The 23,088-nt window shown below is 41.9% G+C and overlaps 2 protein-coding genes and 3 long non-coding RNA genes across 18 annotated transcripts; 2 read left to right on the forward strand and 3 right to left on the reverse strand.

The window, feature by feature from the left end:
• Positions 1–3,151: 3,151 nt before the first annotated feature.
• On the forward strand, positions 3,152–5,626 carry LOC103987195 (patellin-3). Its single transcript, XM_009405422.3, has 4 exons — positions 3,152–4,388; positions 4,616–4,740; positions 4,831–4,972; positions 5,046–5,626. Exons 1-4 carry the CDS (start codon positions 3,186–3,188, stop codon positions 5,304–5,306), a joined length of 1,731 nt encoding a protein of 576 aa, XP_009403697.2. The 5' UTR covers positions 3,152–3,185; the 3' UTR covers positions 5,307–5,626.
• Positions 5,627–8,045: 2,419 nt separating this feature from the next.
• Positions 8,046–20,556, forward strand: LOC135582315 (potassium channel AKT2-like). 8 transcript variants are annotated; one of them, XM_065155200.1, is made up of 15 exons: positions 8,046–8,763; positions 11,053–11,743; positions 11,926–12,068; positions 12,197–12,267; positions 12,361–13,135; positions 13,217–13,435; positions 16,889–17,047; positions 17,125–17,182; positions 17,396–17,713; positions 17,872–18,111; positions 18,218–18,535; positions 18,647–18,832; positions 19,249–19,324; positions 19,416–19,988; positions 20,165–20,556. In XM_065155200.1, the coding sequence occupies exons 5-15, from the start codon at positions 12,918–12,920 to the stop codon at positions 20,308–20,310; spliced, it is 2,511 nt and encodes an 836-aa protein (XP_065011272.1). In that variant the 5' UTR covers positions 8,046–8,763; positions 11,053–11,743; positions 11,926–12,068; positions 12,197–12,267; positions 12,361–12,917; the 3' UTR covers positions 20,311–20,556. The 8 variants fall into 8 exon arrangements, with proteins under 8 accessions (XP_065011272.1, XP_065011274.1, XP_065011275.1 ...); XM_065155202.1 differs by having other exon boundaries at positions 12,591–13,135; XM_065155203.1 differs by lacking the exon at positions 12,197–12,267 and having other exon boundaries at positions 11,053–11,437; positions 11,516–11,743; positions 12,591–13,135.
• On the reverse strand, positions 12,539–13,741 carry LOC135640592 (uncharacterized). Its single transcript, XR_010497390.1, has 2 exons — positions 13,581–13,741; positions 12,539–13,488 (listed from the first exon to the last, which is right to left on the reverse strand). It is a non-coding gene; the product is annotated as an uncharacterized LOC135640592 (long non-coding RNA).
• On the reverse strand, positions 13,971–15,385 carry LOC135640589 (uncharacterized). Of its 2 annotated transcripts, XR_010497383.1 has the most exons (3): positions 15,112–15,385; positions 14,664–14,995; positions 13,971–14,553 (listed from the first exon to the last, which is right to left on the reverse strand). It is a non-coding gene; the product is annotated as an uncharacterized LOC135640589 (long non-coding RNA). The 2 variants fall into 2 exon arrangements; XR_010497382.1 differs by having other exon boundaries at positions 14,664–15,121.
• Positions 18,419–23,054, reverse strand: LOC135640590 (uncharacterized). Of its 6 annotated transcripts, none has more exons than XR_010497388.1 (5): positions 22,085–23,054; positions 21,343–21,612; positions 21,121–21,264; positions 18,723–18,949; positions 18,419–18,484 (listed from the first exon to the last, which is right to left on the reverse strand). It is a non-coding gene; the product is annotated as an uncharacterized LOC135640590 (long non-coding RNA). The 6 variants fall into 6 exon arrangements; XR_010497386.1 differs by having other exon boundaries at positions 18,723–18,897; positions 21,121–21,248; positions 21,343–21,616; XR_010497385.1 differs by having other exon boundaries at positions 21,121–21,248; positions 21,343–21,616.
• Positions 23,055–23,088: the final 34 nt, after the last annotated feature.

Raw genomic sequence — 23,088 nt, forward strand, 5'->3', positions numbered from 1 at the left:
AGGTCAAGAGAGGGTGGTTTATTGCAGACCAAGCTTCCATGTTGCATTGGTCCGGCGGAGAGGAGAGGGCCCTACACACTTGCATGCAGCAGCTGTAGCTTCTAAAGTCCTCTACGATGAGGAAGAAAGAGAGAGAGAGAGAGAGAGAGAGAGAGAGAGAGGAAAAACGTCTTTACAAGGGAAAGAAATGGTTTCGAGATTCCTCTCTTGCTTATCCTGAGTGACAATGGAAGGCCTCATGCCGAGCACTGGGACACCTTCCGAAAGCATCAAGCGTACAATGTGTCCACCACTGGCATGACCTTTAGGCGTGAAAAGGCTATTCCCCTTTGACCATCCCACATATGGGTGGAAGATATCGATTCCACAAAATCTACCATGCATTATCCAAGACCTAAAAAATTGGTAATAATGAAAGAATCTCCCATGTTCCTCCTGACCTTTACTCAGCACCTCAGCCCCATGCATCCAAGGATAGTGCAGCAGAGGCCCCATGCAAAGGGGGATTCTGATGCACTGGTTCTGGTTGGAAGGCACAGCCGAGCCTCTCGGTTCTCTGCTACCAACTTGGACAGGAAGAGAAGAGAAGAGAGAGAGAGAAGCTGGACATATGCAGAAAGAGGCATTGGACTGGTAGTTGGTGGTTGGTAGCCAAATGACATCACCCAAAGACACAACTACCACTGCCTGTGTTCCATTGAATTCAGGATTGTGCCTGTGATGTCTTTTGCTTCCCTCATGTCCTTCCTTTTTCTGGGGATCTTTAACCTTTGAATCAGTGGATGGCTGTTGGGAAAAGTGTAGGGCTTAGATTCTAGAAGGGCCAAACCCCACCCAACCCTGTTGGTGTTGATGGGTTTGGCTTTATTAGGCTGGAAGCTATCTCCATCAAGGCACCAACAGCTAGAGATATTTTATCCATGCCCTCAAGTAATCAAACACCATGCCCTTTCTAGAGCTCCATGGAGATCTAATTTACACTGAACACTGCTTGTTCTGACATCATACTTATCATGGTTCATATTCCTTGGAGTTTACCAGCCTCTTCACTTGTTTTCATATAACATTATGACTTGCTATTGTTATATGTGTGCATATATATTATCTTCTATGCTTAATACTAGTATATGGTGCTGGGACTCGACTCTGGTTTCTTGCCCACCTTCTTCTACCCACCAGCTTGTCCTGCTCCTTATGTGCTTATCGCTTGCTGCTTTATCTCAGCTTTAACACCTGAATCTTCTTGAGAGATCATCTGTGAATAGGAAAAGATACAAGTGCAGTGATTCTGGTGATGGTTGGAAGGAGTAAATGCATATGGTGAGGGAAAGGGAAAGAGGGTGGATTGATGTGCCATGGTTGATGGCCATTCCTGACACACCTCGAGGGAACACTACTTGTTCATTTGTCCTCCACAACATGCTGCACCAACTTGGCTTCTACTTGTACGGTGGAAAACCTTGATCGTAGCCAGGCATCACAGACTTGTCGAATTGATGACAGATGGAGGTAGAAAGAAGAAGGAAAATTAGGCAAAGCCTGCCTCACAGCAACTGCCAAGATTTCACCAGTGCATCACTGATGAAGTGGCACAGAGGCAACCAAGAAAAGTTTGGTGAATGGAAACTTCCAGTGATGTTTATCATCACATCACCAAAACTCCAAACAGGACAGGAGGAGACGAGTTTCCCTTATTCTCTTGTATTCATGGTTCTTACTTACCAGTGAAACTTTCCTTGGATGTGCAATCTGTTTAGTATTTTGGGCAGAACATTTTAGAGTTCTTGTTGTGGATTCCTTTTCTATTCTCAGCTTATGTTACCATAGAGAGTTTTGTGGATGCTTGAAGTCACCTCTAAACTCAGAAGACTTTGTGGGGATCAAATAGTTCATCAGCATGAATCAAACCATGACAATTCAGTCTCACAAACAAAGCAGAATTGCCAACAAGTTAATATGGCAACTGCAAATGCTTCCGTATACAATTAATAAGCATCATAAATCTAGAAGATGATCCTTCAAACAGAAGACATCAAGCATCCAATGTAGGTCATAGTTTATCTAGAATGGTGTCTCACCTGTAATTCTTCCAACACAGGATTCAATAGCCCAATATTTGTCTTCCTAGAAAAGAAAACATGTTCTCTTAATCATCACTGAAACATTAAGCCTTCTTCCTTCTCTGTGTTCAGTGTGCTCAATAGTTTCACATTCAGCTATGATGTGCCATCTTTGTTTGCAATGCACTTCATCCCTAAGCACTCCACTATCCAGTTTACATCTTGATTTCAATGTGTCAAACTGAATAATTGACTCATCGTTTTCAATGACACTGGAAATGGACAAAGTAAGGGCTGTGCTAATTCTACACTCCAGCTTAGATGAGAAACTCCAATTGATTCAACAGAGACATGCAGAGCCCACTGAATCCTTTGTGAAACTTCTGCATCAGACAGTAAATGCAAGGTTCAGAGCTCATGTTCAGTTGATGTTTCCATGTAAATAGAACAGGCTCCGAACTGCATCATGTAATGATCAGATCAGCAACTCTGCAGTCCAAACAACAATCCTTGTTATAACATAACAAGAAACTGAATGATAAGGGACCAGACAACCTAAGGAAGAAATCTACAATGAATCTTCTCAATATAAACAAAGAAATAAGAAGCTACACCGAATCAACGGAACGATAGTCGATCAAGAGATTCACCTTCGATATGGCCAAACAGCAGAGCTAAAGGGATGAACTTGGCTGTGCTTGGAGATGATGACTTGAGATAAGTGGAAGCCCACGGCCCGGCTTTCAGTAGCTCCACATGCTGGCCAAGCGGCAAAGGACCGGTTCGGCCCAAAGTAGTGTGGAAAAGAACCGAACCCGAGTCAGGCCGTCATTAATTTCAATTCGAGTCAAATTGGAAAGCGCTTTGTACGAAATATGAAGCCTTTTATCTTGCACGTTTATGTGAAGTCTAGTGGGAAGAAAACCGGACCGGAGTTGACTCCGGTTCGGCTCAAATTTTTCTGTAGATTTTTCAATAAGACTTGAGATGGACTTATATGAAAATTTATAAGATGTGAGGGACTAATGTGGAAATGAAGCTTTCTATTGTCCACGTTCGCAATATATTGTCGTCTCCCTCTCCCAATTATAACGTCTTGTAATAGTATTACGCAACCCGAAGCACATGGCCGAGGTGAGCCAGAGCAAGGCAGCTGCGGTGGCGGCGACCGAGGAGGTCGTGGTCGGGAAGGTGGCGCTGACGCCGACGGACGAGGTGGTTAAGCAACTGGATGTGGTACCTGCTCCGGAGGTTGTGAAAGGGCCAAAGAAGGTGGCATTACTGTCGGCACTGGCCGCCGAGGCGGCGGCTGAGGCGGAGGAGAAGCGGGCATGTGGCGCGGAGAAGGAGGCCGCGGAGAAGGCTGCCTCCGTCTTCCAGGCCGTCTCCTTCAAGGAGGAGAGCAGCCTCGTTGCTGACCTCGAGGACCACGATAAGAAGGCCCTCGATGAGATGAAGCAACTCGTACGGGCCGCCCTCGCCAGCCGCGAGTTCTCTTCCGCTCCGCCTCCACCAGCAGCCTCATTGGCCAAGGAGGCAAAGCTCGAGGAGCCGCCCGCATCTACCCTTGTGGAAGCGCCGCCGAAGCCCGCGACCGAGACGCCGGCTCCACCGAGCAGGCTGGCGGAGGACGACGAGGCCCCGGAACAGCAATCGGCGGCGGATAAGAATACCGTCACGGCGAACGAGGATGGGGCCAAGACGCTGGAAGCCATAGAGGAAACCGTGGTCTCCGTCGCCGCCACTCCTCCACCCGAGGAGGCCATGACTCCAGTGGCTGCTGAGGAGGAAGCGGAGAAGACCGATGCGACCGCCGCGGCGTCGGCCGCGAAGGAGGTCCTCATCTGGGGCATCCCACTTCTGGTCGACGAGAGGAGCGACACTGTGCTCATCAAGTTCCTCCGTGCGAGGGACTTCAAGGCGAAGGAAGCCATGGCCATGCTCAAGAACGCCGTGCTCTGGAGGGAGGAGTTCGGCATCGAGGCCCTCCTATCGGAGGACCTCGGCGTCCCGGAGCTGGAAAGGGCGGTGTTCATGCACGGCGCCGACAGAGCCGGCCACCCCGTGTGCTACAACGTCTACGGGGAACTCCAAAGCAAGGAGCTCTACGCGCTGGCTTTCGCTGACGAGAAGAAGAAGAAGCGGTTCTTGAGGTGGAGGATCCAGTTCCTGGAGAAGGGCATCCGGAATCTGCTGGACTTCACTCCAGGCGGAATCTCGACGATGGTGCAGGTCGCTGATCTCAAGAACTCGACCGGCCCGGCCAAGGAACTCCGCCATGCCTTCGCTCTGCTCCAAGATAACTACCCGGAGTTCGTCGCCAAGCAGGTAGCTGGAGTTCCTTCTTCTTCTTCCATTGTTTCCAAAGATTTCTTAGTTGAACAAAGTGGTGGATTGAATCTTCTTTTCACCAAAATTGCATTTTGATGAATGGATCGAATAAAAAAGATGCAAAGAAATTTGATCTGTGGAGTTGAATTGGTCTCTGCATGCCTATATTTTCGTCTATTCAATAATTGTTTGAATGCTGACACATTCTGTGTTGCCATCGTTAGATATTCATCAATGTTCCATGGTGGTATTTGGCCTTCAATCGGATGATGAGCCCCTTCTTCACGCAGAGGACCAGGAGCAAGTTCGTCTTCGCAAGGCCCTCAAACACAGCCGAGACGCTCTCCAAGTTAGCAGCATCTGTCAATATTGTCTTCTGCCTTCACCTTGCTCCACCATAGTTTGGTTGTCCTGATGCACAATCGATTCATCTCATCAGATACATTGCTCCCGAGCAAGTCCCGGTTCGATATGGCGGCCTGAGCAAGGAGAATGACCCAGACTTCACCTCTTCTGATGCTGTTACAGAGATCACCATCAAGCCCTCAGTGAGGCAAGCCATAGAGATTCAGGTTACTGAGGTAGGGAACTCCTCTTCCACTTCTGAACCAGTAGCAATTGCATGCATTTTGGAACGTAATGCTGTCTCTGCAGAAATGCCTTCTCGTTTGGGAGCTGCGAGTTCTTGGCTGGGAAGTGACGTACGGCGCCGAGTTCGTGCCAAGGTCGGAGAACGGATACACGGTGATCGTGCAGAAGGAGAGGAAGTTGGTCGCCGCCGATGAGCCAGTCCTCAAAGGCAGCTTCAAGATCGGAGAGGCAGGCAAAATTGTTCTGACAGTCCATCACTCTGGCTCCAAAAGGAAGAAGCTTCTCTACAGGTACAAGATCAAGAGCTCAGCTGAATCCACCTGAGCTTCCTGGTGAACTGCAACTGAAGAGCTCGAAGAAAGGAAATGGCTGTGAAGGATTAGCAACTAATCCTTCTCATGGGTTCAATGATGTTAGCTCATACAAAACTTCATCTTTAACTTTGCCGGTCCATGTTTTGCCCACTCTGGAGATTATGTGCAAGGAGGAGTTCTCATGCTGCTAATCCAGCAAATTATCTTCAAAGCATATGGTTACACTGTTGAAGGCAAATCTTTGTCTAATATGTAGTGTCAGCATTACATTGTACTTGGAAATATTTGAACTGCTGGTCTCCTCAATCATATAACTTGAAGTATTCTACTTGTTTGATGTTTTCAGTACTGTCTGCAAGTTTGGCCCATCCAATTTAGATACAAAGGTTTGAAATCCACAATAAATATTACATATCTTCAACGTAATGAAGATAGTAAATTGTAGTGCTCCCAAATGAATTGGGAACAGGGAAGTGCTTTTCATGGGGAAGGAAAGATACAAAGGTTCTGATGCATAGGGAATCTGACCACCCTCTCTATCTCTAATTTGCAGGTGAATCCTATGCTAACTTGTCAGGATTACATGTAGTTTAATAGGTGGTGGTGAGGAAAAAGGAGTTGATAGTTTTGATGCACACCACAGTGATCCTCTGCACATAGTGAATTGACAAAGAGAGCTCTCTGTCCCAGAATGTTCACTGCATTGACTCCAGGGAGAGCAGACAACCATGTGTACAGAGTGCATCAATCATCTATCACACAGTTAGACCATCTAACACACACACACACACAAGAGAGAGAGAGAGAGAGAGAGAGAGAGAGAAGAAACTGTGGCAATCAGTCATTGGGAAGATTTGCCAAAGCAAGAACATTGGTTCCTTTTGAGTGGCAAAAGAAAGAGACTGAAATCCTTCAGATAACAGTGCCTCTTTCCCTCCATAGTTTAAACTTTGCTTTTGCTTTCTTTCTCAGAGGACCCTAAGTTCTGCATTCATGACAAAGAAGATTAAATGTAGAATTAAGGCATACTGCTTAATCAATCCAAATTGTAGTCTATTATGTGTGGCATTAAAGATGTAACCAATTGTTGGTGGTCCTGAGTCTTGTATGAGGCCATTTCCTGCTTTAATTGAAGGTGCAGAAGAAAAGGCCATGTTTTGCAGGACATCCTAATTCACTCTTTGGATAGTTTTCTGAACCTTTTGTTCTTTGTGCTAGATTTAGAAAAGTATCAGTGACATCCTCTCTTGTCATGCTCAGAATGACCATGCCATATTGTCTTCATCTCAGAAAACAATCTTATGATCCTTGCTGTCTGTGAATTTGTTGGTTGGGACTTGGGACTTACTGCACTAACATTTAAGGAGATCAAAATCCTTTGCATGTTATGAGATCTCCTCCACATTTCTTGCCCTTGCTGATGTTGCATTAGTATTTCCACTGAACCTCCTCAAAAATTCCATCTACAATTTAGCAGCTAATGTGCTGTTGTTTATATAACCCAACTGGGAGACAGAGATGTTCTAAAAGGAAAGAAAGAAAGCCAGAGTCTTGCTTTTGGCAGTTCAAAGTCTCAATCTATCCTCCTTTGAAGAAAGCATCAAAAAGAGGAGAAAAAATAAAGACAAATTATGTTCTGAAGGAGAATGATGAATTCCATTTTATCTGCAACCTTCAAGTTTTTTACTCAGTGGACAACAATCTTTGCTTCTCTGTTCACCCATGTGCATGTGTGATCTCCTGAAACCCTAGCCTGCATCCACCCTTTTTCTGCAAGGAACATAACCTGCACCAAGCTATCAAAGGTCCTAGGCCTCTCAACACAAAAAGTAGCAGATCAAACCAGTGACAAATTCCTTGTCACAAGCATCTTCTGATCACCATCAGCTTACCACTGAGCTTCGAGTTCTCTTGTAGCCTAGGTTTGGGTGCCATGAGAGCAGCCTTATAACTAAGGCATGGAGAGACATCACAGAGTCACAGTAAAGGAGATCTCCAAGCTCCCATTAGTGCCCATCATTCTGCTATCTTTTCTGTCTTTGAATGAAACAGACTGCTCTTCGAGAGGGTTTGCTTTCGGACATCAACATGGCCCCACCGGCCAGACTCAACGTCGATCCAACAGGAAGAAGACAGGGGAGAGGCCTGAGAGGGGCAACCCAACACCATCATCAAACAAGGAAAAGGGCAGAAAGGAAAAGAAGAGACGGGGCTGTTGATGGTGGCCACGCCCAAGGCTTGCTGTCCTCGCCAAGGGTTGGCTTTATGCGGGGAATCTGACTGCTTCCTGCCCTTTGAACTGGTCATTGGTGGCCGAAGGCAGCAAAGGCATGTGCTTGCTGCTTCGTCCTGGGAACACAGAGACCAAGTGGTGGGTGCCATTATTGGCATCATTTGAGCTTGGAAAGATCTGCAAGATCATCTTCTTCTTCTTCTTCTTGCTGTAATCTATTTGATCTAAATTAATATATAGATCAAGGTTGATCGTACTTGGGCCATCAACCAGGCTTTGGATGTCTGCAGGCCGGCAGTCTAATACACACTCCATGGATCATCCTATCTGTAAGATTCGTGAACTCATCTTGTGAGGACCTGATCGTAAATTGATATCTATAAAAAAGAAAACGATAGTATTCACACGCGTTGAGATGTTATTCGCCTCACGCAGGATCTGTACAAAGTATCTTGCAGCCGATCCCATCGTATAATGGCGCAACGGAGCGGAATACAAGTCCACCGATGCGATACGAGCAAAGGACATACGAGGACGGAAAACGGTGGTGACCGGTCGGTCCTGGTGACGCCAGCATCGATTCCGGCCAATAATCCCGTCCAGGTTCACTCCCTCTTTCCTCGGCGTTCTCGCCTCCGCCACCGGCCGCTGCTCGTCTCTCCTCCCCCTTTCTATTGTTCCGTCTCGTCTCCTCGTCGCCTTTTCTTCCGGTTAGGGTTTCTTCTACTTGCGCCCTCTCTCTCATTCTCTCTGTCCGCCGTCGATGGGAGCTCGCCGCTATTGGTCCTGTCGTTGTTCGTCGCTGATGCTCCTGTTACTTCGATCTTTATATCAGAGTTCTTGTTCTTGCTTCTAATCTTTGATGCGAGAGCTTCGCCATGGACAACCTCTCGCTGGGATCGATGACGCTCCCTTGCCTCCACCACTTCCCCACGCCCGTATCGCTGGCGACCCGATCCCCGTTGAGCTCGATTCCGGTCTCCGCGACCCTTCACGCATCCTTCCGTCCCTCCGCCTATTTTTCTGCATCTCCTCGACCAGCAGCTGGAATTCACCCGCGACGGGTTCGCGAGGACGAATTTTTTGGGGACTCGAATCGTCCTCATGGTGATCCCCTGAACCTGACGGCCAAGGTTTTGTGGGGATTATGTTTGACTTAGGCTTATTGCGGATTAAGTGTGGGGCTATCTTGACATGTGACATCGCTCACATTGGTCGTATTGTTGCTGCCAAGGTTCAAATCCTCTCTTTTATTCAGCAATGCTTTTGCTTCATTTTGTTCTTTGAGTGATTTATACTGTTCCTTTCAATTTTGATTTAGTGAGAATATGAACTACCCATGATTAAAATTATAACTGAAACGGGCTAGAGAGAAAATTGCTGACCTCGGTAAGAAGACTGAGAGACTCTCACACACAACAGTCATCTTGAAAGATAATGCTGTTGTCCGATCCCTTTCTTTGGGAAAGTTGCCTATTGCCTCTTTTGACTCCGAATTGAAGTTAAATTTAGATCATGTATAAAGCATATACTTAAACTAGTGTTTCCTTAATATCCCAAGGGATTATAGCCTGATGTAAGAGAGTTGCCTTTCGTTTTTAGGTTTGGTGTAAGGGTGTCTTCGCTTGGAATTGTATGTTTCATTTTGAATTGCTTGGCTAAATTCTACTTCTGGAGCTGTAAAACTGTCTGGCCATGGGTTTTTTTTTTTTTCCTGGTTTTGTACATTGATTTATATCAATTTTTATGCCCATTAGTTGTTGTTGTGCTTCATGGCTTCTATTTAATCTTTTTCTTTAAATCTATATCATATCTACCTTCTGCATCACTTAATTCCAAAATTATGATTATAGAATTGGAGTTCAGTGGATGTTCCCAAACTATAGACAAAGGGATTGGAAACTTGTGGGATTGGACATAAACTTTTTTTTTTCTTTGCAAAAAAAAGGGGTATTGGAAACTTTTGGGACTTGACTTTTTCCTTTGGTTAGTGCTGATGTTGGGCCAGTGGTGGGTATTGAATTCTTTAATGGAAGTTAAACGTCATGACTGGGAGGTTCCGTTTCTTTGTTGGATTATCTCATTACTAACTGATTACCTTTTGTCGTCTCTAAAAGGAAGACAGAAATTTTATTTTTATATTTCAGTATTGAAAGTTGAACCCCAGTCTACCTGGGCTGCTGGTTTGCAAATATGAATCATGATGTTATTTTTATATTGGAAATACATTGGTGATAATAAATCTCCAAAATGAGCTGCTTATTGCTAATATCGTTTATTGTAAACTGTTCAAATTTATCCTTTTGAATTGCATATCATGGACTTCTTTAAACATTATTAAGGATTCTTAGTTTAGATTCACTGGAGCATGTGTCAACGGTGGACAGATACTTGTCCCCTAGTTTTGAAATGATGTGTTGTTAGGGAAATACTTGGTAAATGTTTGAGAGGCTGATAGATATGATGATAATACGTTTGTACACTGAAAAAGAAATTTTCATCAAGGAAAACATGATAAGAGAAATCACATCTGAAGACATTAATATTTTCGGACATTGGAGAGAAATTAGAATGAAGATTTTGGAGGTCCAAAGCTCTATGGTTAGATGAGAGCAATTTAAATCCATGCTTGTTACTGACTTAAAAAAAAATGCTGTTATATGTGCATACTTTAACATGCATTTCATAGAAAATAACTACTATTTTCATAATAATTTAATATTAGATGAAATTGGTACACAAAAAAAAATGGTGAAATGGTTCTCACGTCTTCCAATCCTCTCTCGGGAATTAGGATCTTTCCCCCCTCAAAGTAGGATCCTTCATCTTTTTGGCAATGGTAGATCTTTGAGATTAGATAACTCAAAATCCTACTTTACTTTATCCTGTCAATTGAATCAAATGAACCTTGACCGTCATGAAAAACAGTAGTCCAGACTCCAAAAAGTTAAGTAAATCCTGTTTGTTCCCTCTTGCTTAGTCACCAAGGTTTTAGGACTGACTGACTTAAAACAGATTATGAATCTTCAAGATTGAGTTTGTAGAAAATGTATTTGAACCAGGATTAGATGCTCTTTTCATTTGGAAAATATGTCTGGGGTTCAATCATAGAGTTTTTACTGGACAATAATTGTTTTTTCCCTCATTCAGTGTGCAAAATTTAAAACTGTAACACATGGTGCACATCACCAAATGGTTTTTTCTGTAGCCAACTTGTCCTACCATCAGTTATAGCGAAAAAAAGAAAAATCATTTTTTTTTCCTTTTGCAGTCTCTTGTTTCTAATCCACTTCTTTTTTTTCTCTCATCTTGCCCAAGATATTTTCTAGAACAAGATATACACATCATGCATAATTTTTATTTTTCTGTATTACGAAGATCTTGTTGCACTATTAGTCATACCAGAATCTGCACTTTCTTCTATTATCTCTTCTGTCTTGTTCATTCAATTTTTTCAATGTAAATATTCGAGATATTTAAGATAGCCACTAATGATCGTGTCTCTTTTTCTTTTCCTTTTCAGATAAGGGAATATCACATTGAAGTCTAATTAACCATCGCACAGATTGTTGAGGAAAGCACAGAGTACCGATGAGGAAGGAGAAAAACCTCTCTCTCTCTCTCTCTCTCTCTCTATATATATATATATATATATATATATATATATATATATATATCTTATCACTTTGTTCAAGCGAAAGAAAGCAACGGCTGTTATTGTACTCATGTTGAGCGGACTGTGGAGAACTTTCAGTAGTGGTCGTGGAATCTGAAATCCTCCTGCAGATGTGATGTGAAGCCTAAAAAGAACCATACTTGAAAAGCTAGATAGAGAAACCCACCATGACCTCTGCCCTCAAGCATTTGTTGGACTATCAATTATCAGAGTTTCCACTTTGAAACTACCTGTAGGGCCTTCATGGAGGTCACTTTAACTCACTTTCATCACTTAATCCTCCATCTATTTTTCACTTTTCTTTTTGCAGATATGGGCTGCAGAAGGAGATAATTATTATCAGAACTTATGCTGGAGGAGAATGTTCTATTTCTGCAGGAGGACCAAAATGGTTCTGTTTTGAGTTATAAACTTGAACAGGTCTTTATATTCGAAACTTTACCATTACATGAACACCAGACTCTCTATCTAGATGGCCAAAGAACACCACCATTACATGAAGGAAAGCAATAATCCAGAACAGAGAGTCCTTGAACAGGTGGGCCTCCATCAAGACAAGTGTTAATTAACCAAAATCTATTCTTGTTTTTTTTTTCAGTGGATGTTTCTTCTTTTAACATATGTTGATCCATATTCTGAATCTCTAGTAACGAAATCCTGGCACTGGTAAATGAAAAGTCCTAACAGATGAAAATGATGTCACATCTTTTTTCTTTTCAGCAACTTGCAGTGTTAGATGGCTGTGAGAATGATGCTTGTGGATCTCCATGGCACATTTGAGGCTTGCTCTCCAAGTACCCTCCATGCTAAAATCATTTCTTGGAGAGAAACCCTGAGCATAATCTCAAGAAAGAAAAGGAAAGGTAAGCACAAATCCATTTCTTCTCAGTCACTTGATGTTTCTCCATGGACACACAAATCAAACCATCATCATCCTAGTGTCTTAATGGCTGCCAAATCTGATTCAAGAATCACAATCTCATCCAACCAGGTTTCAACCTAGCAGTAGCTAGGTTGTTTTCCCTGTTCTCCCATAGGGAACCTTATTCGGTGAAACTCCAAGTAAGATATCTTTAAGACATGAAAGTCATTTTCAAAATCTTTTTTTTGCCTATATGTCACTTAATTGCAGTGAGCTTGAATTTATTGCGTTAGGTATTTATTACTGTTGGCATCCGTGGGGAAATGAAAGCCGCACACAATCGACAGATTGAAGTGTGAATTAGAGATATTGGTTTTGGTTCATATCTATCATTGATTGTATTGGTCTCAATCATCATATTGATTTCTTTCGCTGCATTCATTATATGAATATCTACTCAAAAATAACATGTGCAGCAACTCAAAAATTGATTTGCCATTTGATTGTCCAATGATCCACGCAGGTACATAATTTTAGGCAATAAACAAGAGGAGATAGAGTTGGGTACGTCAGCCAAATTGAATGTGAGAGTTACATCCAGAAAACATTATGTAATGATGCAGATATATCACCCCTCTGAATGAGAGAAGAATGCAAGACAAAAAGAGGCTGGCCACCCAGCCACGAGTGGCCCGGGAATTATCCCACCATCACCGAAAAGTGCACTCAGATGGTTCATCTTTGCCAGAACCACAACATTGTCGTCATCCTTCGCCCTCCATTATTTGTGCCAGGCTTGTGTGACTCGATCCTGCTTCTCTCCTCCTGATGCTTTCGTAACAACAAAAATATGGCAGGCAGCCCGTGCCAAGACTCCGGTACGGCCATGAAGGCTCACAACTCCATGACGAACGGCTGCAGGAAGCACGGCGATGAGAGCAGCTCCGAGTCCCTTAGCCTCAGCAGCCTCTCCAAGCTCGTTCTTCCTCCTCTCGGCATGTCAAGCTGCAGCCAGAACCCGAACGGCTCGCGATGGAGAATCTTCTTGCCCATGGACTCGAGATACAGGTTAGAACTACGCGCAGAGCTCCATGGCGACGAATTCTCTCTTTCGCTGACGAACGAAAGCTCCAAGATGTTGTCTTGCAGGTGCTGGGAAGCGTTCATGGTGGCGCTGGTAGCGTACTCTGCATGGGTGTATCCGTTCGAGATCGCGTTCATGCACGCCGCGCCGAAGGGTGGGCTGTTCCTCACCGACAACGTCATCGACGCCTTCTTCGCGGCCGACATCGTTCTCACGTTCTTCGTGGCTTACATCGATTCCAGGACGCAGGTTCTTGTTTGTGACCCCAGGAAGATTGCCACCAGGTCTGTTCTTCGCCCACTCATCTATGCCCTCTTATTACACCTTTGCTCATCACCTTCAAACAAAATTTATATAACCATTAGTTCTTCTCTAAATGATCCAAAATTAGCACTTAAATCATCTAAAGTTCCATATATCACCACTTACAGAAATAAAAAGAGAGTTCCCATGACTAGGTACGGAATTTGAGACCTTAACAGGCTTAGTGTGAGTGTCTCTGTGCTTTGTCACGAACAAGCAAACAAACCTCAGGCAAAATCTGTCACATAGGTTCTTGAACTCTTGATTTGAAGGCAACTACGAGAAAAATCATTCTTCGGGTTGCGGACTTTTCATTGTGACCACAAGAAAAATAGTAGAAGGGGGTACCCAGGAAAACAAATGGTTCTGGTGGCAGTCTTGTAGCACCTACTTCATCAAAACCTGAGCTGCGTGGGCTTCTTCTGGAGGACTCGTTTCATCTTGGCGCTGTCAGAATCACGCAGGTTCCACTCAGATTGCTTGGACTCCACTCCCTCAGGCTCAGGAAAGCCATGATTTTTCTTTTATTTGTTTGCATGCTAATTGCTACACTAACTCTACCAACCACTTGGGTTCACAAGAGAAGGGCACCTACACTTTTCATTGTGTCACCAACATAAGGGGGCCACCATAGTATTATTACCTTATACCTGGCCATCACAAGCATGTTTTCTTGGTAAGCTTGAGATAACCACCACAACTAGTGCTGTCATTTTGGTAAGCTTGAGATAGCACTGCAGATTTAGCTCTCATGAAAGGAAAAAAAAGAAGAAGAAGATATTGTTAGACTTTTTATTCTTATCACCAACATGAGGAGCCCACCAGGGTATCAACACATCAAGTAGCTAATCAAGATCGAGTAGATTCTAGAGAATTGTATAAAAAATGATAGAGTGCTGCTGTAGCTCCTTGTTGTGGAGTACGGTTTCAAGTTGGCTGTAGTTCATCAAATCTAGAAGGTCTGCGTCGGTTAAGTAGAAAGGAATGCTAATACCTGACCATCACAAGCAGGTTGTCTTGGTAAGCTGGCTGTCACGAGATCTCGAGGTCACCACATCTAATGCTGTCATTTTGTTCATTCTTGATGTCAGCCTAAGCCCTGTAGCATTGCACAACAGCACAAATACTTCAAGCCTTCAAGTATTTTGTAGATCTTACAGAAGGAAAAAAGGAGAAAAAGTAAAAACAAGAACTGTCGAATAGGCCCACCAGAGTGTTGGCTAATATCTGACCATGGCAAGCAGGTTGTCTTGGCAAGCTTGCTTTCACCAGAACTTGAGATAACCACCACATGTAGTGCTGTCATTTTGTTCAATTCTTGGTTTCGGCTTAATCACTGTAGCAGTGCACGATCAGCACCAACTCTTGCACAAGTATACTTCAAGCTTTCAAGTTTTTATAGATCTCATGAAAGGAAAAAAGAAAACAAGATATTGTCAGATGTTATTCTATCACCAACATGAGGGGCCCACCAGATTGTTACCTGGCCATCACAAACTGATTGTCTTGTTCATTCTTGATTTCAGCTTATTCTTGTAGCACTGCACAATCAACACTAGCGCTTAGCACAAAGACTTAAGCTTTCAAGTGCTTTATAGATCTTATGAAAGGAAAAAAAAAAAAAAAAGATAATGTCAGGCTTTTTAATGTAACTGACTCGACTGAGGTATCCCAGCCCACAGACTGACCCCACCAATAATGGTAGAAAAACTTATCGACTTGTGGTCGTAAAAAAATGTACAAAATTTGCGACCATAAGGATCCTGCAATGCCTCTACCACTGTCTTCCATTCTGTCATTTTATGACATGGGGGCTGCTCTTGTACAACCTTATGCTAAAATCAAACTGATACATGTGATATGCCAGCTCATGATGTACCATGAACTTGTCTCCAGTCATCAATCATCAACATCACTAATTTGAATTCTGATTACAGGTATGCTGTAGTTACAAAACAAGACAATTCTTCAGATGAAACTCAAGTAAAATGATATGGCCAGAGCATAATTGAGTGATCTCCAACAGTTGTTCTGTGGGTAAAATCCTTTACCATGCAAATATATATATAAAAAAAAGCATCCAGCAAAGTTGGCAAATATTACAGAAGCTTAATACCTTTTTGGATGTAAAAAGGTTAATTTCCAGAATATTTTTGATTCACTGGGCCAACATGCAATAAGTGAATCTCTGCGCATAGGTATCCAAGTTAACCTGGATATATATGCACAGATAGGTTACCTGTCAAGTGAATCTCTGATTCCGTCTGATGAAATCTAGGAAATGGCTGTCACATACCGGGTCAATTAACTTATGGACACGAAAGATAGTCAATATCTGTTACAAATTATGGCCCAAAACTGAAAAAAAAAAGAAAAGATAGAAAGTCAATGGTAATAATTGTTTAAATAAGAACAGTGACATACAAGTATCTCTAAGTACTATTCTGTGCAAGAATAAGTGATGGAGTAAAGAGTTGTTCAGCCCTTAGTTCCCAATCAATCACATTTTACCACCATTAAGTCTTCTTGTACATTATCCTTGTTTGAATAAAAAACAGTTTCAGTAATAGGTTCCTTTGGTTAACATACAAAGAATGACCATCTAAATTATAACTTGTTCTGTCTCTGCAACTCTGAAATATTTGCTTAACCACAAATCTGTCTCTGCAACTAACTTGTTCTACCAAAAGTCAGCTACTCATTATTGAATAAGTTAAAAAAGGGATAAAAAACAGAGGGAGGGAGCGACAGAGAGTTAAGTGTCTTCTGTTATCTAAACAAGGCCATGGCTTCTCAATTTTACCCAAAGATCTAAAGTGGTGAAGACAAATATTGCACTTGCAAGTTCTATTCTTTGCTTCAGTGACTGTCTTAATTAAATTTGATAGATCCTCAGTAAAATCTCCACAATTATGTTTGACAGGTTGAATGCTGCAGAAATTTCTTCTCTATGAAACTCCATCAATAACTATATGTTTAATTCAGTTAAGCTTTATTGCATACACTCATATTACTCCCCTAAGAAGGTTAACACTGTAAGTTGTTATTCTACTTACAGCTTTGAGTTCTGTAGGCTATCAGATAATGTTGTAGTACATCTAACCAATATCATGGTAGGTAACAGTTAATTGCTAATGCATATATAATTCTAGACTTGGTATGAAATACTAATCTTATCTTGAGACTAACCTATAGGTAGAATCTGACAAGCAGACATTGATGACCAAATAAGTAGGTCGTGTGACCCACAATTTCATAATCATACAACAAAAGGTGATACTAACCATACTGATCAAATGGCGGTAAAACTTGAACATTTTACACCAATGCACCATCAAAAAGATGGTATCGAGAACACTATATTAACAGTAATGATTTACTGCATATTGGTTGTATTGCAATTTCATAGTTATTCACTAAATAACCTTCCTCAGATACTTGTCAACATGGTTCATCATGGATTTGACATCAACACTTCCATTTGAGGGTCTTGGCTACTTGATCACTGGAAGAGTCAAGGCAGGAGTCTCTTACAGCTTGTTGGGCACATTAAGACTCTGGCGTCTCAGGAAGGTCAAACAATTCTTCACAAGGTAGCAACTAAACTGAATCATGGAGAAAAATATATGGAAGTCTGAAAGTTTTTAATTTTCTTCATGGGCTAGTGCAGGCTAGAAAAAGATATCAGGTTCAGCTATTTCTGCATTAGATGCGTTAGACTCCTATTTGTAAGTAGATCTGACTCCAATTTCTTCTGCTAATGATCTATTGCATCCCATCAAAGACTTAAAATAGTGATATTAGATGATGCAATATTAATCTGCTAAAATATAACTGTAGCAAACCAGGCTAATCAAATGGGTCTGGCATGCAAGTTAAACGATAAGCAATTAAATGCTTGATTGGAAACGTAAAAGAAACTTCCAACATGGTTGATGCAGGTTACCTTTTTCTTAGTCCACTGTGCTGGATGCCTCTACTACTTGCTGGCTGATCGGTATCCACATCAAGGGAAGACTTGGATTGGTGCTGCAGTGCCAAACTTCAGGGAAGCTAACTTGTGGATGCGTTACATAGCCTCCATCTACTGGTCTATATCCACAATGACAACAGTTGGTTATGGCGATCTTCATGCTGTGAACACAAGAGAAATGATCTTTAATATTTTCTATATGCTCTGTAACCTAGGCCTCACTGCATACTTGATTGGAAATATGACCAATCTGGTTGTTGAAGGAACACGACGCACAATGGAATTCGTAAGGATTCACCAATCCTTTTTTTTCTTTTGTATAGTTGCATCAGTCTTTTCATACATAAACTCCTGACTGATGCAAATTATAAGATCATAAAACACGTATTGCATCCGTAATAGCTTTACAACTTTAAACTCATTTGTGTCTGGAATTTATTGCAGAGGAATAGCATACAAGTTGCATCTAACTTTGTATGCAGAAACCACTTACCACCACATCTGAAAGAACAGATATTGGCTTATATGTGTCTTAGATTTAAAGCAGAGACCTTAAACCAACAACATCTGATGGACCAATTACCAAAAGCACTATGCAAAAGCATCTGTCAGCATCTCTTCCTGCCGACTGTCAAGGAGGCTTACCTCTTTAAAGGTGTCTCGAGGGAAACACTCTTACTGTTGGTAAACTTAGCAATCTCTGGTTCAAATTCAACTCTATGTCCACCAGCACCAGAGAAAACGCACTACGTGAATATTTGACTCACATTCTTTGTGATTTCTGGATCAGGTAACTAAGATGAAAGTCGAGTACATTCCACCCAGAGAGGATGTCATCATGCAAAATGAAGCCCCAGAAGATGTATACATTGTTGTATCAGGTGAAGTTGAAATCATATATTCTGATAATGAGATGGAACAAGTTGTAGGGAAGTTTAGCACAGGAGATATATTTGGAGAATTTACTGCACTCAGCGAAAGGCCTCAAAGCTTTATATTCCGCACTAGAACATTGTCTCAGCTGTTAAAGTTGAAGCAGAGCACCCTGAAAGAAGTTCTGCATGCAAAACAAAAGGATGGTATAATTATCATGAAGAACTTTCTTAAGGTAATAGTTTAAGTGTTTTCACAGTTACAAGTTGTAGAATGAGTACATATTAGAAATCTTTCAATAATTACAAATCGGTAGAAAATAACAAGAACATTTCATAATTTAAAGCATCAAACAGAATTCAAGGACATCAGCATCGATAATCTGATAGGGGAGAATGGAGAATTTGAAGAAACTAACAAACCGTGCAATCTACTCACAGTAGCTGCTACAGGAAATAGTTGCTTCCTTGACAAACTCCTCAAAGCAGGAATGGATCCTGATATTGGTGACTCCAAAGGAAGAACTCCATTGGTAAAATTTCCTTCTCTCTATAAATATTGCTGCATTTGCATATCAACAGTTTGTTTGGTTCTTTTCTGTATTTCACATCAAACGAATGTTGGTGCTAATGAGAAACATATGCAGTCCCTGGAAAAGAAAAGATCAAAACATAATCTGCAGAAGAGAATGCTACAACTTATGAATTGGTGAAGACATCAATTGACCATTGTCCTAGGGATCTAAAATTTGTTTGGCTACGAAGATGTGGAAACAACTTCATCTTTAACCTGAAAACTGCTATGATAAACTAACACAAGAAAAGGGTTTCTTAAGTGCAACTCTTATATCATGAATCATGACGGGCATGATTGTATATATGCATTTATACTTTTAGAAGAAATGCAATGCATTGTTTCATAACGATTGTTACTTTATCGTGCATTTAGCATATAGCAGCATCAAAAGGATACGAGGATTGTGTTTTGGTTCTAATCAACCATGCCTGCAACATCAATATACAAGGTATGCAGCTTAGGCTTCAGAATATTTCACATATCTTCTATCATTCATACAAAATTGAGGAGATATACTGATTTTAGTTCAAAAATGTCAGACATGGATGGAAATACTCCATTATGGGATGCTATCACAGGAAAACACCATAACATTTTCAATATCTTGCACCGGTGTGCATGTGTTTCCAATCCCTATACCAGTGCCAATCTTCTATGTCTTGCGTCTAAAAGAAATGACCTTTCGACTATGAGAGAGCTGTTAAACCATGGTTTAAACATAGATTCCGAGAACCATGAAGGACTGACAGCATTGCAGATAGCAAGTGCTGAAAATCATGAAGAAATGGTTACATTCCTGGTCATGAATGGGGCGAGCATAGTGAAATCAAATCCAAATGGGAGCATAGAAAGGAGGATGAAAAAAGAAATATTAGAAGAAATGATCCAGCAAAGAGATGTTGGATATCCAACTATGGCATTAGAACCTTATGGAGCGTTTAAGAAAACAGAAGTACTTAGAGAGCAAGATAATTCCCTGAAATTGGAAGCAAATGAACATCGACCAAGGATTAGTGTATTCAACGGCCATCCACTGCTCAGAAACAGCCATTCAGAAACTGGAAAGCTAATAAGTTTGCCAAGCACCATGGAAGAGCTCAGAACAATTATTGGTATGCACAAATCTGACTTGTCATTTATATGTAAGCAGAAATCACCCACCTAGTTCAAATATCCTTACAAGAGAAACCACAGGATTTAGATCAATATATTTTAGCAGCTAAAATACCTGCTTAGTCAAAACAGATTTCTTGTTTCTTATTTATTTATCATTTTTCATCATTGACAGGCAAGAAGTTTGAAGTCGATGCAAGATACAAAATATTGACAAATGAAGATGCTGCTGAGGTAGACTCCATTGATGTTCTGAGAGATAATGATAAAATTTTTATCGTTGGGGAGGATGAACTTCTTAAGCTTGACATCAAATGCTAAAAGATATGATTATGGTTTGTAGTTTGTACCAAAATTTGTGCTAAGGTATTTAGGAGTCCAGGAGTGATTCTAGAGATCTTGTATGAGCAATAGTGTACATTTCCCAAGTAGGCGGCATTGTTGACAATATTTCTATGGTTGTCTGTATAAGATAAAAGTGTGATATCCTTCAGATTACATTTATGGGCTTCGAGCATTAGCAACACATTGAATTATCAATATATTGGTAGCTGAGTGAATTATCAAGTAGTCAGCCATACATTTGAATAATGTTCTAGCAAGATATTAACCTCTTGATTGCCTCATATTTTTCAGCTTCATATGTGATTTCTCTGAAGTACTTCATATGTGATTATTAATGTAAAGGTAATTACCACAAACTCTCCATAGTCTGTTTTATTCTCTGATTTCTGAACCCATGCACCATCAGATGTTTCTGATTACTCTGTTAAGTTCAGTTCTTAAATTTTTTTGTCACTGTCATTTCATATAAAAGCCTAAGCCAGTTGATGAGACAAGATGATATTGATTTGTATTCTCAACCCTCCTAGATGATTGACTTAGACCTACCATGTGTGTGTGTGTGTGTCTATATATATATATATTGCAGTTCTATATATTTTGTTTGGCATTGCAGTTCTATCTAAAAACTTAAATCAGAGATGAGGCATTGCTAAAAAGAAAGAAAAGAAACTGCCAGGATATAAGGGCAGAGACAATGTACTCCAGAAATTGGGGGGAAATGCCTGATGATTTGCTCAGAGCAACATGCTTTTCGTAAATTATGGAACATCCGGATAGAAAGACGACCTTGAAGCGGGACTGGGCTCATGGAATCGGAGAAGAGGCGGCGGCCCGTTTCGTGGTTTCGGGCGTCTTCCGAGGGCCAGAGATGCCTCGCACCAGTGGTCTTCCGCCCCAGGAATCAAGCCATCAGTCTATCGGCATAAAGATCTAGGGTTTCAAGGCTTTCGACCCGCCGAAGAGGAAAGACATGGCGAGAAGGGGCAAACAAAGAACACGGAAGCATACCTCGACACGCTACCGCCACCGACCTCCGTCTTGCTGCCGGCAGCCGAGCGGCCACTCACCGTCGCGTCGGCCGCCCGCCCGCGCGCCCGCTGCCGGAGATATACCGTCGCCGAATCGAAGTGGATCCTCTCCAGAAGCCACGAGTCTCGATCCACAGACTCCCCGCATCGGAACCCTCCGTTGATGTGGGACCCACATTTAAGGTCGAACTCCAGCATCAGATGGAGACCAGCGTGAATCGTAAGCTGGATGGGATCCAAATCCCCGTTTCTAGCTTTGCATGTAAATACATAACAAATTAAATATATTATCATCTCTCTTTCTTTTATTAAACTAATTTCACATATTAGCAATATACAATTCTTTGCATCTCAAGTAAACAAGAAACGAACTGTTTATTTCTACTTAAATCATATCATAAGCTAGTATTTAGCCCTCATCAATATCTAATAACTACCCTTACCACTTCATAAATAATTACATTTATCAAAATAAAATCTCTCTATGCTACAATGTGATTCAACATTTAAGTCTCTTCTTCTTGAATTCTACATGTCATTGCTAACAATGCCAATCTATCATCATCCTTCTATATATATATATATATATATATATATATATATATATATATATACTCTCTTACAATAATTTTTTAGAATAAATAGTTTCTTTTTTCTTCTGATTAGAAAAACAATGTAAATCTCGCACCATCACCAACATATAGAAAGATCATTATCATCACCTGCTTCAAGCTTTGTTGATGATGTTAGAACAAGGATGGAACCCAGTGGTTGGAGTAGAGATCATGCACCCTCGTTGTCATTCTTGTTCTGGTTGTCAAAGGTAGATGAGTTTTTGGTTTTGTTGCATTTGAAACGCATTCCTCTCTCTCTCTCTCTCTCTCTCTCTCTCTCTTCTCACCTCACATGATCCTTGGCAGCTTGTGTTCTTGAGCTATACATTACACGGCAGCCTTCACCATCTACCGCTCCATGAGATGAAAGGACTGTCTTGATGGGATGCCTTTGTCTTCTCCCCCTCTCTCTCATCCCTTCCCTAGCCTCGGGTAGATGCGCAGGGTTCACAGGCACAGGTCCATCAAACAATCCGCCATCTCATCCCTTCGTTAGCCTCAGGTAGATGCGCAGAGTTCACAGGCACAGTTCCATCACACAATCGACCCTCGGCAGCTCCGTGTACAGCGAGCACGGCATGAATGGGTCACAAGAGCGTACTGTTGTCCACAGGCCTCGTGAGAGAAGCAACAGGGAACGAGAAGCCATTCGAGACGTCACATGGAGGAGCGCTGCCAAATGGAATCGTACAGTCGAAGGCAACGTCGCGTGTTGGCCATGGAAGCGCAGCCCTCAGCGTCGTTCTCTCGCGCTCTTGCGGCCCTGCAAACCTCCATCATGCGTAGGCCACACATACTGATGATTACTGCAGTACTATATTCTCACTGAAGCAGAGGCGTGTGGGCTTCGTGCTCATGCACGGTGAGTGCAGTAACCTAAACGCAAGATCTTGTATTATATCCATCTGACGATTCAATGTGGCTAAGCTGTCATCAACTCATGAATCCAAAAGGAGATTTTGTCCGGAAAGCAACGCATGACCCAACAATGCAGTCTTCGATCGATGTCCTTTTCCGGCTCCAGCTACCCTTCCTGCTTCCCATGGACGGATGCCGACCCTGCTGCATCATGCGCATCTGTTAGTGCAAGATGGTAGACGGCAGCGAATCTT

This window comes from Musa acuminata, chromosome BXJ3-6, assembly GCF_036884655.1.
Source record: "Musa acuminata AAA Group cultivar baxijiao chromosome BXJ3-6, Cavendish_Baxijiao_AAA, whole genome shotgun sequence".
Taxonomy (NCBI): domain Eukaryota; kingdom Viridiplantae; phylum Streptophyta; class Magnoliopsida; order Zingiberales; family Musaceae; genus Musa; species Musa acuminata.